This window comes from Parasteatoda tepidariorum, chromosome 8 (genome assembly GCF_982258835.1).
Source record: "Parasteatoda tepidariorum strain Cologne lab strain chromosome 8, Ptep-v5.0, whole genome shotgun sequence".
Classification (NCBI taxonomy): domain Eukaryota; kingdom Metazoa; phylum Arthropoda; class Arachnida; order Araneae; family Theridiidae; genus Parasteatoda; species Parasteatoda tepidariorum.
This window is the reverse complement of record NC_141762.1, coordinates 21,068,085-21,080,720: the sequence shown is the minus strand read 5'-3', so window position 1 is coordinate 21,080,720 and position 12,636 is coordinate 21,068,085. Positions and strand designations below refer to the sequence as shown.

Below are 12,636 nucleotides of genomic sequence, written 5' to 3'. Positions count from 1 at the left end.
TTAGTTTGTTTATGTTCTACCATGGCTTCGTTTCTGTCTTTGTGTTAAGTAAGAAATATATGGTGAAAATGCAATGTTTGCAAATTTCAGAATTTTTTTTTTGAAAAATAAGTTATTATTAAATAAAAAAAGAAAAAAAATAAAAAAATAATATTAATTGGAAAAACAAGCAACATCATCTTATTTTTCGGTAAATATTTTAAACAATAAAAAGAGTTTAATTTACAAGATTTCTTAATATTTTTTAATTATTCCACTATGGGCCACAATGCTTGTATTGTATATGTGTTATACCCAGAGAAAATTACGTTGTACCAAAATATTATAAACATTCTGTAGAAATATAAAATTATTATGTTATACCAAATATCTTATATGAAAAATGGAAAATTAACAACCGTGACTGCGCTTGTCTCTTAAAGAAAAATAAGTCAGGGTTTATCTAGGGTTAAAAACCAGGATATTAAAAGATGATCGTCCTTAATGTATGTTTTTAGAATCCTTTACGATAATTAAGGAAAAATAATTATGCACGTTAAATGATCGCAATTTAATATTTAAGTAAAGTTTTTTTTGAAGAAAAAAAACTATCAAAATCTAACCAGTCAATACTGAGGCATGCGAATTTAAAACATCTAAACTTGCCTAATTACTAAAGTAAACACAGAAAAGATTTTAATGACTATTTCTTTTAACACATTGAAGCTAACGATGGCGATCTAACAGGTTTCGAGGATTGTTCCCACTTTCTGCATAATTAAAATACCTCGCTTGAGTATCATTTGCGACTCATAATGTACATACTTTTGGACTCTTTGAAAAGAAATTTAAAAATACTTATTAAAGACGCACATTATAAATCCTTAACAAAAGTATAATATACCCCTGACATTAGTATAATATCAAGATACAATATAAATTGTACGAAACAAATAGCAAATTATCAGAAACACTAACTAAATAACTAGAGCCAAGATGATTCAGGGGATGAAACTCCCCACTCCTAATGGGGCGACCAAGGTTCGAATACCAGCGATGGCTGGTAGATACGAATTTTGCTCAAGGCTGCCACCGACCATAGTACTGATGTAAAATATCCTCAGTGGTGGACGTCTCATGTTTCCCTTGCTGTCTGGCTAACCTTGGGAGAATTTCGTGTTTTTTTTTCTCGCTGTAACGCAAATGCGACTTATCAAAACAGTCCTCCACAAATGGTAGTTTTGTACCTATGCTTGATGCAGAAGTTTCCTCGTTTTCTGGAATGGGTTCAAAATTACAAAGCTACCGAATTGAACATTGATAGTTGTAAACTTAAAAATGGGTCGACTGCTCAACGCTGGTTATGAAATAAAGTAAAACTAATTAATTGCCTCAAAGTTTTCCTAAAATTTTAATATTATCTCGCATGCTACTAAGAAAATCAAATATTTACTTCTCTTTCATTAGTTCCTCTTTTGTATACTATTTTAATCCGTTTTCACTTTCTCAAGGTGAGAATTGAAAATCAAGGTTAAGGAACAATTTATTCACTAAAATAAGTAAGAATATAGTTGAGCAATAATCAACACCTATCTTACAGTTCAAAAAATTTATTTTAAATGCCACGTCATTACTTTGACTCATGAAAAAAATATTCTTCAAGGAATAATGGACATTTCTTTTTAAAACTGTTTAAAATATTACAAATTTCAATAGAATTCATTTACTTAAATTGACTTGAATAGAATTCATATTCATAAATAATTTGCTTCATTGAAATAGACAGCAGGTCGTATGCATTAACACTTGAAATGATGTTGTTTCTACAAATTAAGCAGGTTTTTCAATAATATGTGTACGTTTTTAGTTTCGAAAGGTTCATGCTTGTGAAACAAGCATTTATTTTTCTTAATTTTATCATAGTTTTATCATAAATATTAATATGTATTCGCTGTCACGTTAATTTATTCCTACTTTGTGATTAATGTACTTAATAAAGTATAGCGCGAAACTTCATCTCTAAAATGAGTTTGAAGTCTCTGAATTAAAAATAAATTAATTACGCAAGAAGATGCTTTTACAGAAATATACTTAACAAAACAATTACAGAAACACAAAAATTATGCAATTAATGAATTTAGTGAAAATAATTAATTTATTTTGAAGATAGTACGATTTGATATTCATTGGTCATCGACTGCTGTATCACGAATTTTGGTCTTAAAAATCCGTCGCTGCTCTTCATTCCTCATTCATTGATAAAAAGCACTCATTCATTTAGACACGTATTCTGATTTTTATTCATTCTACCCTACATTCCCTTATTCATTCTATAATTCCTTTATTCTCTCATACATTCCTTCTGTCATACATTCCTTCTATATTCATTCGATCATTCATTTCCTTATTAATTCATTCCATGATTCATTCACTTATCCATCTCATCATTCGTCGATTCATTCGATCATTCATTCATTCTATCATTCAATCCCTTATTTTTTTATTCTATCATTCTTTAGTTTATTCCCTCATTCGTTTATTCCTACATTCCCTTTATCGGTCCCATCATTAATTCATCGAATTATTCTATCGTCCATTAGTTTATTCAATTGCGTTCCTGCGGCGTATCAAATATTGTTTCCCCGACGAACAGTCGTTATTGTAATACTGTCAGAGGGACGATCCATTAAATGCTCTCCCTAAAGTTCTAATCTTTTCATTCCAGATTAATATGAGATTAAAAACCTATATAAACTTGTTTAATTTTAAGTGGCCTGCTTAAGTTTAATGGAACAAGAGTCGAATATTTTTTTCATGTTTAAACTTTGCTACATGCTTAAAATAACAAAGTTAAATAAAAACTATGTCCAAGGAGAAACGTAAGAACAACCAATCTACCTCGAAAACATAAATAAAAATCACTAACCAAAAGGAATACGTAATTACTTTGAAGAAATGTTGGAGCATTAGTAAATATGTGCATAATTATTTGTTTTAACAAAGTGTTTCAATTGACGAATTTGCAAGGAAATTTAAAAAAGCAGCACTCAATTCAAATTGAACATAGATAAAAAAAAATAGTTTTAGATTTTTTCTTGCTTTTGTACATCTTTAGTAAAGGCTTCTGTAGCCATACTGTATTAGACTGTAAAACATACAAACGCACTTCAAATACTTTTTTTAATATTTTTAATGGGACGTTCTTTGCATTGTGTTAAGACTAAGAAAATGAATTCATGGATGTTTTGCAACAAAATCAAACAATGATTAACTACAACTATTTAAACTTCTTCCAAATATCGATTAATAGTAAAATGATTAGATTACAAATAGTTCACATGGTTTTTGCCCATGGTGTCCAAATTTTCTATGGATAGCAGCTATCTTTTTATTTTATAACCGTCGTGAAACAGCCGACCCAATTTTGGGTTTACGACTACTGATGTTCAACTCCGTAGTTTTGTAATTTTGAACCCAACCCAGAAGACAAGTATTGGGAAAAATTTGACTTCGTGGAGGACTTTTTGATGGAACTAACCCGCATTTATGTTACATGGAGAGGAAAACTATGAAAACCTATCACGGTACAGGGCTGAAGAGAATAGAAGGGCTAGTTCACTCCGCTCTTAGAGCTACGATTTCTCTCCTCATGACGTCACTGTGTCCACAGATCTCGGAGATCGCAAGCAAAGATATTATGATAACTTTGCATCTTTCTCTTTGTAACAATAAGTTAGACTCTTTCTGGTTATTAGCTTTCAAAATTTACGAAATTAACACTTTATTTCCGTTCATAAATATAGTTTAAAAAAACTTTCTTATTAGGTATATATTTTGTTTATGCTTATATACTAGGTATATATTTTATTTATGCTTTTTATTTACATTTTAATTAAATCTATTTTTTGATTTTTTTTCACCTGCCTTTCTTTTTGAAGTAACGAGGCGGTTTCTATTTAGATAATGAATTTTTATAAAAGTTCTTAACGATAGAAAAAGCGTATTGCTGTTTTATATTAACTGTGTCATTTCGGAATCCATTCTTTACATAGTTGTTCATTTACTTTAGGGAACACGTTTTTCCTTTTGTTTTTTTATCAGAATTTTTGCAAGTTGCAATCGCGCAAACTGGCATTTCGATAATAGCTTAAAATTTTTGTAAATTCACAGCAAAAACTGAGGAAAGTCATTATAGAAAGTAACAAATGTCTTAGAATATGTCCCAAAAAAAAAAATTGCTCCAATATTAGTTAGAGGCCGAACGCTCCGTTCTTCAAGTAAAAGTGCGAACTTTGCGCCAAAGTGACGTCACTAGAGAAAATCGGAGGATTGGCGCGGCGAGAGTTTCTTCAAAGGAGTGAACCAGCCCTTCTACTCTCTTTAGCCCTGGTCACGGTTAGCCTTTCAGCAAGGGGATTCCAACCCGTGACAGGATATTTTCTGTCAGCACTATGGTTAATGCGAGCCGGATGCGGAATTCGTATCGACCAGCCATTGCAGGATTCGAACCCTGTTTACCTCATCGGAAGGCGAACACTCTATCCCCTGATCCACCAAGGCTCGGATAGCAGCTATAATCACCTTTGGTCGCATCTATATATTGTTTGGGTTGCTTTTTTTTCGGGTTAAATTCATTAATACAAAAATAACAAATATAACATTCGCGCAACAATATAACATTCACACTGTCAGCTTTTACTAGATTTTTGTTTTTTTCAAAATGAAAATCTTTCAAAAGCTGAGATGTTAACATACTAGTTCATGTTATTAATAAATATATATTGTACATCTTCAAGCTGTGCAGGGTTGCAAAAAACCCACCTACCCGGGTTTTACTGGGTAAAACCCACTCTGAAAAACCCAGCAAAACCCATCCTACATTGAGTTTTACTTGGTTTTTCTGAAATTGATTTCTTTTTATCTTCTGTTATATTAAAGAGCCATTCTATTGAAATATATATGTAGTCTAGCCTAAAAAAATGAACCCATGGTGGAAAAACTGTGTTTGGAGACTGGATTTGATTGTATGGCCATTGATTAGTCAGTGCCTTTGATTCGCTTTCTACGCAAAAAAAAAAATTATTTCCTCAAATATTTTTTAAGATTGAAATATAAATAAAAAGTAATCCCATGTTAAAATAAGTTTGAAATGTGTAATGTATGTGAGTACATACAACATTTTGTATCGGGATGTCAGAAGAAACTTTTTTCAGACTTATGCAGCAATTTATTTGTATTAATTATTAATTACACTTTAATTACCTGTAATATGTTAAGTCAATTCATAAAATTAAACTTAATTATTAATATTAAAATAAGCTTTTTTAAAATAAGCTCCCCCTACCCTCTCTTTTGAAACCCCCCCCCCCCAATAAAACATGAAAAACCCAGAGAAGTCTAATAAAACCCAGAAAAGCCCAATAAAACCCACCCGGATTGGGTTTTTTGCAACTCTGGCTGTAAGGGCAATCCACAAATGATTTCACGCTTCCAGAGATGCGAAGGGGTTCATGAAAATGTGACAGCTTGTGGCAAGATAGAAGAGGGGAACAATAAGTGTAAAAACATACAATTTGATTAAAATAAAAGCATTTAAAATTAACAGATCAATTAATTTCATATTATTTATTTCTATATTATTTATTTTATGCTTATTTTTAAATTTCCTCATCTTTTTCACCAAAAAGGCATTTAAGTGACCCTTATTATTGCTTCAGTCACAAATATCATTGTTAAAGTTGTTAAAGTTTGAAAAAAAAAGTTAAAATATGATCCGTAGCTTAGTGCTTTTTTCCTAAACTCAGCTGACCTCAGTGCTGACGTGAAATATCCTCCGTGGTAGAATCTCCTTCCATGGGTCAAAGACCCCTTGCCGTCGGGTTAACCGTAGAAGGTTTTGGGCTTCCTTCCCCATGTAACGCAAATGCGGGTTAATACCATCAAAAAGTTCTCCACAAATGCTAGTTTACCTCAATGCTTATTCCATGAGTTTCCTTGTCTCCTGAGTTGGGTTTAAAATCATAGGGCTACGGAGTTGAGCATTAATAGTCATGAACTCAAAATTGGGTAAACTGTTCAACTCCGGTTTTAAAATAAAATAAAAAGTCTTGCTTATGATTCGTCTTTAAAATTACACATATTTATAGTGTAAGATAATATTTCATAAATTTTCTGAATAACAGTATCTTATAAGTTCAGTTATTCCAAAAATACAACTTTGAAACTCATATTTCAGAAAGATTTGATATTAAAATTTATGAAATAGAATTATTCTGTGAGATATGTTAAGAAAATAGTTTTATCGACAGAATGAATTCAACGCCGAAAGTCATCCTTTCACATGTTGTGTTTTTCCTGATGATTAATCAGTAACCACCTTTGTCATTCAATTATTAGTATGTAATGACGAGAAATGTTTACAATAACTTATATGCAAATTTAAAAAGCTTTTTCAGTTTCAATCAAAATATAAAAGAAATTATATATAAATTGTCAAATTATATCGAGATAGTGTTCTTTAACTGTGTTTATCAAAATTAAAACTTTTTTTTATCTTCTCTATTCTTCCAATTTTAATGTATCGGCAAATTCTGCAGTAACGTTCGTTAAAGGAAATTTGCATTGCTTAAACTAGCATTTAGATGTTTAAACAACTTATAAACTGAAGCTGTAAAATAGCACGTAATCCAAACTATTTCGTGTTACATTATTAAAAATAACAGTTTAATAAATATAGTGCTGAACAGTTATTTCAAAAAAGTGATACCATATATTGGTCAGAAAGATCTGCAACAGAAATTTTTTCCGGAACATTTTCGGTACATGGAGAGGAAAACCACGAAAGCCTCTCACCGTTAGCCTGACAGCAAGGGTACGCTAATCAATGATCAGTCTACCACTGGGGATATTTTACGTTATCACTGTGGTTGGTGCTAGCCTGTTACGGAATTCATATCGACCAGCCATCACTGGGATTCGAACCCGTATCACATCATTGAGAGGTGAGTCCTTTATCCTCTTAGCCACCACGTTTCAAATAAAAATATGTGTAACCATCATTGAACGGCTGAACCAATTTTGGGTTTACGACTACTACTGTTCATCTCCGTAACCTAGTAATTTTGAACCCAATCCAGAAGACAAAAGGACTCCTGCATCAAGTATTGGGAGAAATTTGCTTTCGTGGAGGGCATTTTGATGGAACTAAAACACATTTGCGATACACGGAAAAGAAAACCACGAAAATCTCCTACGGCTAGTCTGATGGCAAGGGGACTCTAACCCAGGATCAGTCTACCACTGAGGATATTTAATGCCAGGACTGTGGTAGAAGCGAGCCGGATGCGGAATTCGTATCCATCAGCCTTCGCTGGGATTCGAACCCAGTTCACCTCATCGTTAGGACAACGCTCTATCTCCTGAGCCATCACGGCAAAATATAGAAGAAAGTTCGCCTAATAAAATCATGGTTATTTTATTTAACATTTGTTAGCTAATAAAATTTTTTAAAAATCTTAAATCCATAGTTCGCCTAATTTTAATATCACCTAATGTTTTTTCAAGAAATTTGTTAAGATTTTCCTTTAGATTTTTACACAACTTACGAAATATAACAATAAAAATAAATCATTACTAAAAAAAAAAAAAAAAAAAAATCTTTACTTAAAAAAACAAACAAAAAAACCCGTTATTTTAGTTTATTTAATAATTAAAAACTAGAAAATTCGTCCCCAGCAATATTCAGTAACTTGTGCAAAATGTATGCATTTATTTTAATATGCTATATGTTTTTCAAAACGTTTTGAATAATGGAGAAGTGGATTCAATTTAGACTTAACAATTTTACAACAATATTTTCTAAGTTATATACAAAACATGGAAGGCTACTTGATTTATTTTCATTCGTAACTGAATAATATTTTAGAATATTCTGCAAACTCTTAAAACAATTGAGGATAAAAAATATTTTACAATCTTCGAAAAAAAAATTCTATAAGTGCACAAAAAATTTAATAAGATATACATTAAAATCCAACTTACCCACCAAAAATATATTCCTACCTTCGATTTCATGAAGAAGAAAATTGCTGAAGCGGCAGACGATAAATTTCTAAGCTCGTTCTTTAATAATCATGTAAAAGTGATTAAACCACCTTTCTCAGCGATGATCTTCCTCGGTGAAAGTTGAGGTAGAAGAGGAGAAATCATTCTTCTACAAAACTCTTGTTTTCCCTGACCTTGTCTTCGTTTCGTGGTACAGAAACAATACGGTTAGAACAATTCTTGCAAAGAACATCATTGTTTAATTTATTTTGTATGAAGAGGGGCGATTGATTTGATGTTTACCTTCATGCAAGGACGGACATTCTGTTCGCTAATTAGAACTGAAATAAATAGAATAAACGTGTGCTTCTCTTTATTGATGAAAACAAAAACTTCCAAACAAATGTTTCTAAGACTATTGCAGGAACAAAATATGGATCTCAAAGGTAACCTTAAAAATTTGAGATTTTTAGCTTTTTAAAATTAAAATTTTTTATAACGATATAGTTAATTTATTTAATAAGCAATTGGATACACGCAAGCTACGTCACGTGGGTTCGTCAATCAGGTTCGGCATACGCGAGTGACGTCGCTTGCAGGTATTCAATAAAATCTGATCCGAAAATTGATTTAGCGTGATAATAAACCAAGCCTCTTAAACTGTAACGTTAATATGCCATGCACAATCATGTGATTTGACACACCATGTCATTAGTTGCATGTAACTGCGGTAGATTTATTCACATAATAATAGTTATAAATAAATAACAGAATAATACCAATAATCTAGTCTCGATATCCTAAATAGGAACAAATCTTCCTTCATGGCCTTAGCTGTAATTGGGTCAACAATGATCCTGCTGCCTTCGGCAGCATTGGTTGATTAGTTTTTTTTTTCTCACGGACTACACGCGTTTTGTAGCTTCTTGAAACTTCTTATTTCATTTGAAAATTCTCGTAAAACTAACAGGATCAAGTGCTTAAATTATGTAAGTTTTCAATACAAAATAAATCCTATTGTTGTATAAAAATATATCTATGTGTGCTAGGCACAAATAAGTAAATAATTAAATAAAATGTAAATCTTTCCTAATGTAAAACCTGTTTTATACAAAAAAAACCTGTTTTATGCACACAAATAACCTGTTTTATGCACACAAAAAACCTGTTTTATGCACACAAAAAACCTGTTTTATGCACACAAAAAAACCTATTTTATGAATAACCTGAAGAAAAAATTTTATAAAGTAACACTTGATATGTGTGATCATATCATCCATAAAATATTAAATAACGTAATACTTGTAAGTTAGTTAAGCCATATTTGTGTTTAATCCATAACCCTATTTTAGTACATGTCGAAGTTATAATTCTTAATAAATTATGTTTCCACTAATAATAGAGTTTAAGAGTAATAATAGAATCACAAAGAATATTTTAACTCATTTCAATCCATAAGTTTCTTAAAAAACAATAAAAAAATTTCTTAATTGCAATTTCTTAAATAGCATGCTCAGTTTTCTGTACTCCTAATATAAAAATAGTAGAAAACAAAAATAGCTTTTCGGGAAAATTTTATTTAATGCTTCATTAGTCATTTTTAATTGTAAGTGTGCCGAATTAACTTTGTTGTTTTTAACAAGCTTTAAAAGATAAAATCGACAAAATAAGTATTTAAAAGCAACAACTCACAACCATAATAAACTTCGAATAGTCATTATTTTTTTAAAGTCATCTAAATGAAAAGAAACTCATAAAGGTATGGATATAGCTGAATACTAAGTTCAAACAGATCGTTTGATTCATGAAGGTGATGCAACTTTTTTCAAACTCTTTTTTTTATTGTGAGTAAAGAAAACAAACTATTTTGTTTGATCTATTAACTTCTTTTTTTGGAAGCTTATTTTTATCTATTTACATCGGCGTTAACTCGATCCTTATTCATTATTTGACTTTTTTTTCCTACGCATGCGTTGCAAGGCTGGCCAAAAAACTTTTTAAAAACTCACCAAATAAATCCATTCCTCAATACAAGTCTAGTCTAGGGCACTAAGTTGTGTTGAAAAGTATTCGATTTCAATCTTAGTAAGAAAATTTACTTGTGGATTATATTTTTATATCTATAATTTAACAAAAAAGTTTTAGATTTAGTAAAAAATTCGTCCTTTCAAAATTTTCTTAATGTTCTAAATTCCTAAAATTGTTTAGAAAAATGGCAAATTAGGTCATAAATAACCGCTAATTGAAAACACAAATTATTTATTTATTTTTACTTGAAAAACATTAAATCGAGTTTTTATTGTTCTTAGTTCATTCAAGAACATGTAAAAAAGAGCTAATTGTTTATAAAAACTAAAAATTTTAGATATTAAATTTTTGATGATTACAATAATGTGAAATTTAATAGCACGCATTAAGTTTTTAATACTTTCTAATAAATTAACAAATAATTTGATTCATTTAAAAAAATATCAAAAATTCCTTATGTATTTTGTAAATTAAATATTTTTCCAAACCATTTTGAGATAATTGTTTAAGTTGTTTTAAAATACATATTTTCGAGAAAAAAAAAACGAAAAATCTTTGGTTAGTAAGTTTTTCATTTGAAAAACTTTTACTCTTGTAAATACCGACTATTTTTAAATTCTGATCAATCAATGTACAAAAATGGTGTGAGCTTTAAATTTATAATAGCATAATTTAAGTTTATGGTAGAGTAAAAAATTGTCCTAATCCAGACATCCCAAATAAATAAATAAATGTTGGGGTCTGTCAGGCCGAATTTTCTACCGTTTAGCGGTACCTTCACAAATTCAATTTTAGGTAAAACGGTAGTTTCACAAATTCAACTTTAGGAAAAACGGTAGTTTCACAAAATACTTTTTCTTAAAATTTTATTTTTGTATCCCTTAAGAAACGATAAATCTATATTTTTACTATGTTTTTGTGTTGATTTTTTAATATACTTTTTAATTTTTCACAAATTATGTCTAAATTTTCACAAAATAGGCACCTTTCAGAAAAGCCTAGACAGACCCCTGATAAACAGAAAATCTCTATTCATCAGCAAGTACCCTTCTTTCAATAAGTGGTAAAAAGTTGCTCGAGAATTGTGGGTTGGGAGAAACTTAAATATTGTTAGCTAGACAAATTAGGTATCTCAATGAGAATAGGGAATACTTCATCTGCTATACATGCACAAAGCGAAACAACGTGAATGAAGCACAATCATGTACATTTTTGAACATTCATTTGTGCTTTATTGATGTTCTATTGTTTTATTCAAACTAGGCATTGTTTCTGATATGCTATTTTTTTCATTGAATCGAATGAGGCTAAATGAAAGTTGAGTTGAATGAAACAGTTTAAAAGTTATAATGGTTTTATGAATAAAAAGTATAAATTTCAGAGAGATTTAGCTTAGGTCAACCGTAATGCTAATCTCATTCGTATGCTAATCTTAATCGTAATACTACTCCCATAGAAATTCTGTAAACTCTTAAAAAACTAAAGCACATATGCTGAGAAGCTAAAATGGTGTTTGTTAGCTGGAGACCGTAGCTCTACACAAAAGTGCTGTCTTTCTCAAAAAGTGAAGTATTGCTTACTGTTTATTTATTTATTTTGCGTTGAATCTATAGAAACCAAACACAGGTGAAAAGGACCAGTAGTTTTGAAGTTGTAAAATTTTGAATGCACAAAAAGTAGTATTTTTGACTTGGGTAATTCTATTTGTTGTCGTAGGCCATGAAAGCAAGGGGCTCGATTGTTCTTGTTTTCCAGTGGCGCCATCTATGGCCAATAACTCGACTTCTGCCTCACCCGTTTCAGGATCGACCCATTCCTTCATCCACAGATCGCAATTTTGACCTGAACCAGAGAATGATCAATCTCCAATCCAGAGGTATAGTTTGGTATGGATACATGGAGGACATTGTGACCCGACATATTTAACGTGCACCAGTCACTATTTACTACTTAAGGAGTCTTCGGCCTGCTGGATTCGAATTACCGTTCTCAAGAACGTCAGTCCAAAACCCTGCCAACCAAGCTATTACTTAATTCTATTCCATACTTAATTCCATTTAAACATTTGATATCGCGATCTGGAATATTGAGTTATTGTTTTTTTTCTCTCTATATATTCGAGTTCAAAACGTTTTTAGTGTTCCTTTATTTTTTAGTTTTATCAGTTATCTCTTAATTTTTATATCAACTCGGGAGGAAGGCGAACTAATAACAAAAACACATATTCACATACACACATAACAAACAAAAACACATATTCGTGAAAGAATCCTGGCGTTAATAATCCCCGCTTCGGATGTTTTTTTTTTCGTGGTTTCTTTTAAAATTCTGAAACGCGAAGTGGGCAGAACAATTCCTCAGAAATTTTTTAAAAGAAGTAAAATAGTTCTTACTCCATTAATGCTCGCTTAAAAGACCACGTTGGAAGCAATAATTTTCTCTTTTCTCGAGAAAATAATTTTTGTCATTTATGAAAATCTCACTCAATTATTACAATCCTACACCCTTTTCCATGAAGTCAGAACAAAACACTTTCAGGAACGTTAGGGTGTTTCCTTTGTGAAAACAGATGCAATTTAGAATCCT

The 12,636-nt window shown here is 30.9% G+C and overlaps 2 protein-coding genes across 3 annotated transcripts in view; one reads left to right on the top strand and one right to left on the bottom strand.

The window, feature by feature from the left end:
• The window catches only part of LOC122269489 (uncharacterized), a 33,357-nt gene extending 25,186 nt beyond the window's left edge, over nucleotides 1-8,171 (bottom strand). Inside the window, exon 1 of one of the 2 annotated variants that reach the window (XM_087149962.1) lies at nucleotides 8,020-8,171. In XM_087149962.1, the coding sequence (XP_087006088.1) occupies nucleotides 8,020-8,052 (33 nt within the window). In that variant the 5' untranslated portion in view covers nucleotides 8,053-8,171. The remainder of the gene's footprint in view (nucleotides 1-8,019) is intronic. The other variant, XM_087149963.1, reaches the window with a different exon arrangement.
• A 60-nt stretch (nucleotides 8,172-8,231) lies between these two features.
• Nucleotides 8,232-12,636, top strand: part of LOC107438952 (protein Njmu-R1) — a 40,658-nt gene continuing 36,253 nt past the window's right edge. The window contains exon 1 of the mRNA XM_043042882.3: nucleotides 8,232-8,468. The gene's annotated coding sequence lies outside the window, so the exon portion shown is untranslated. The remainder of the gene's footprint in view (nucleotides 8,469-12,636) is intronic.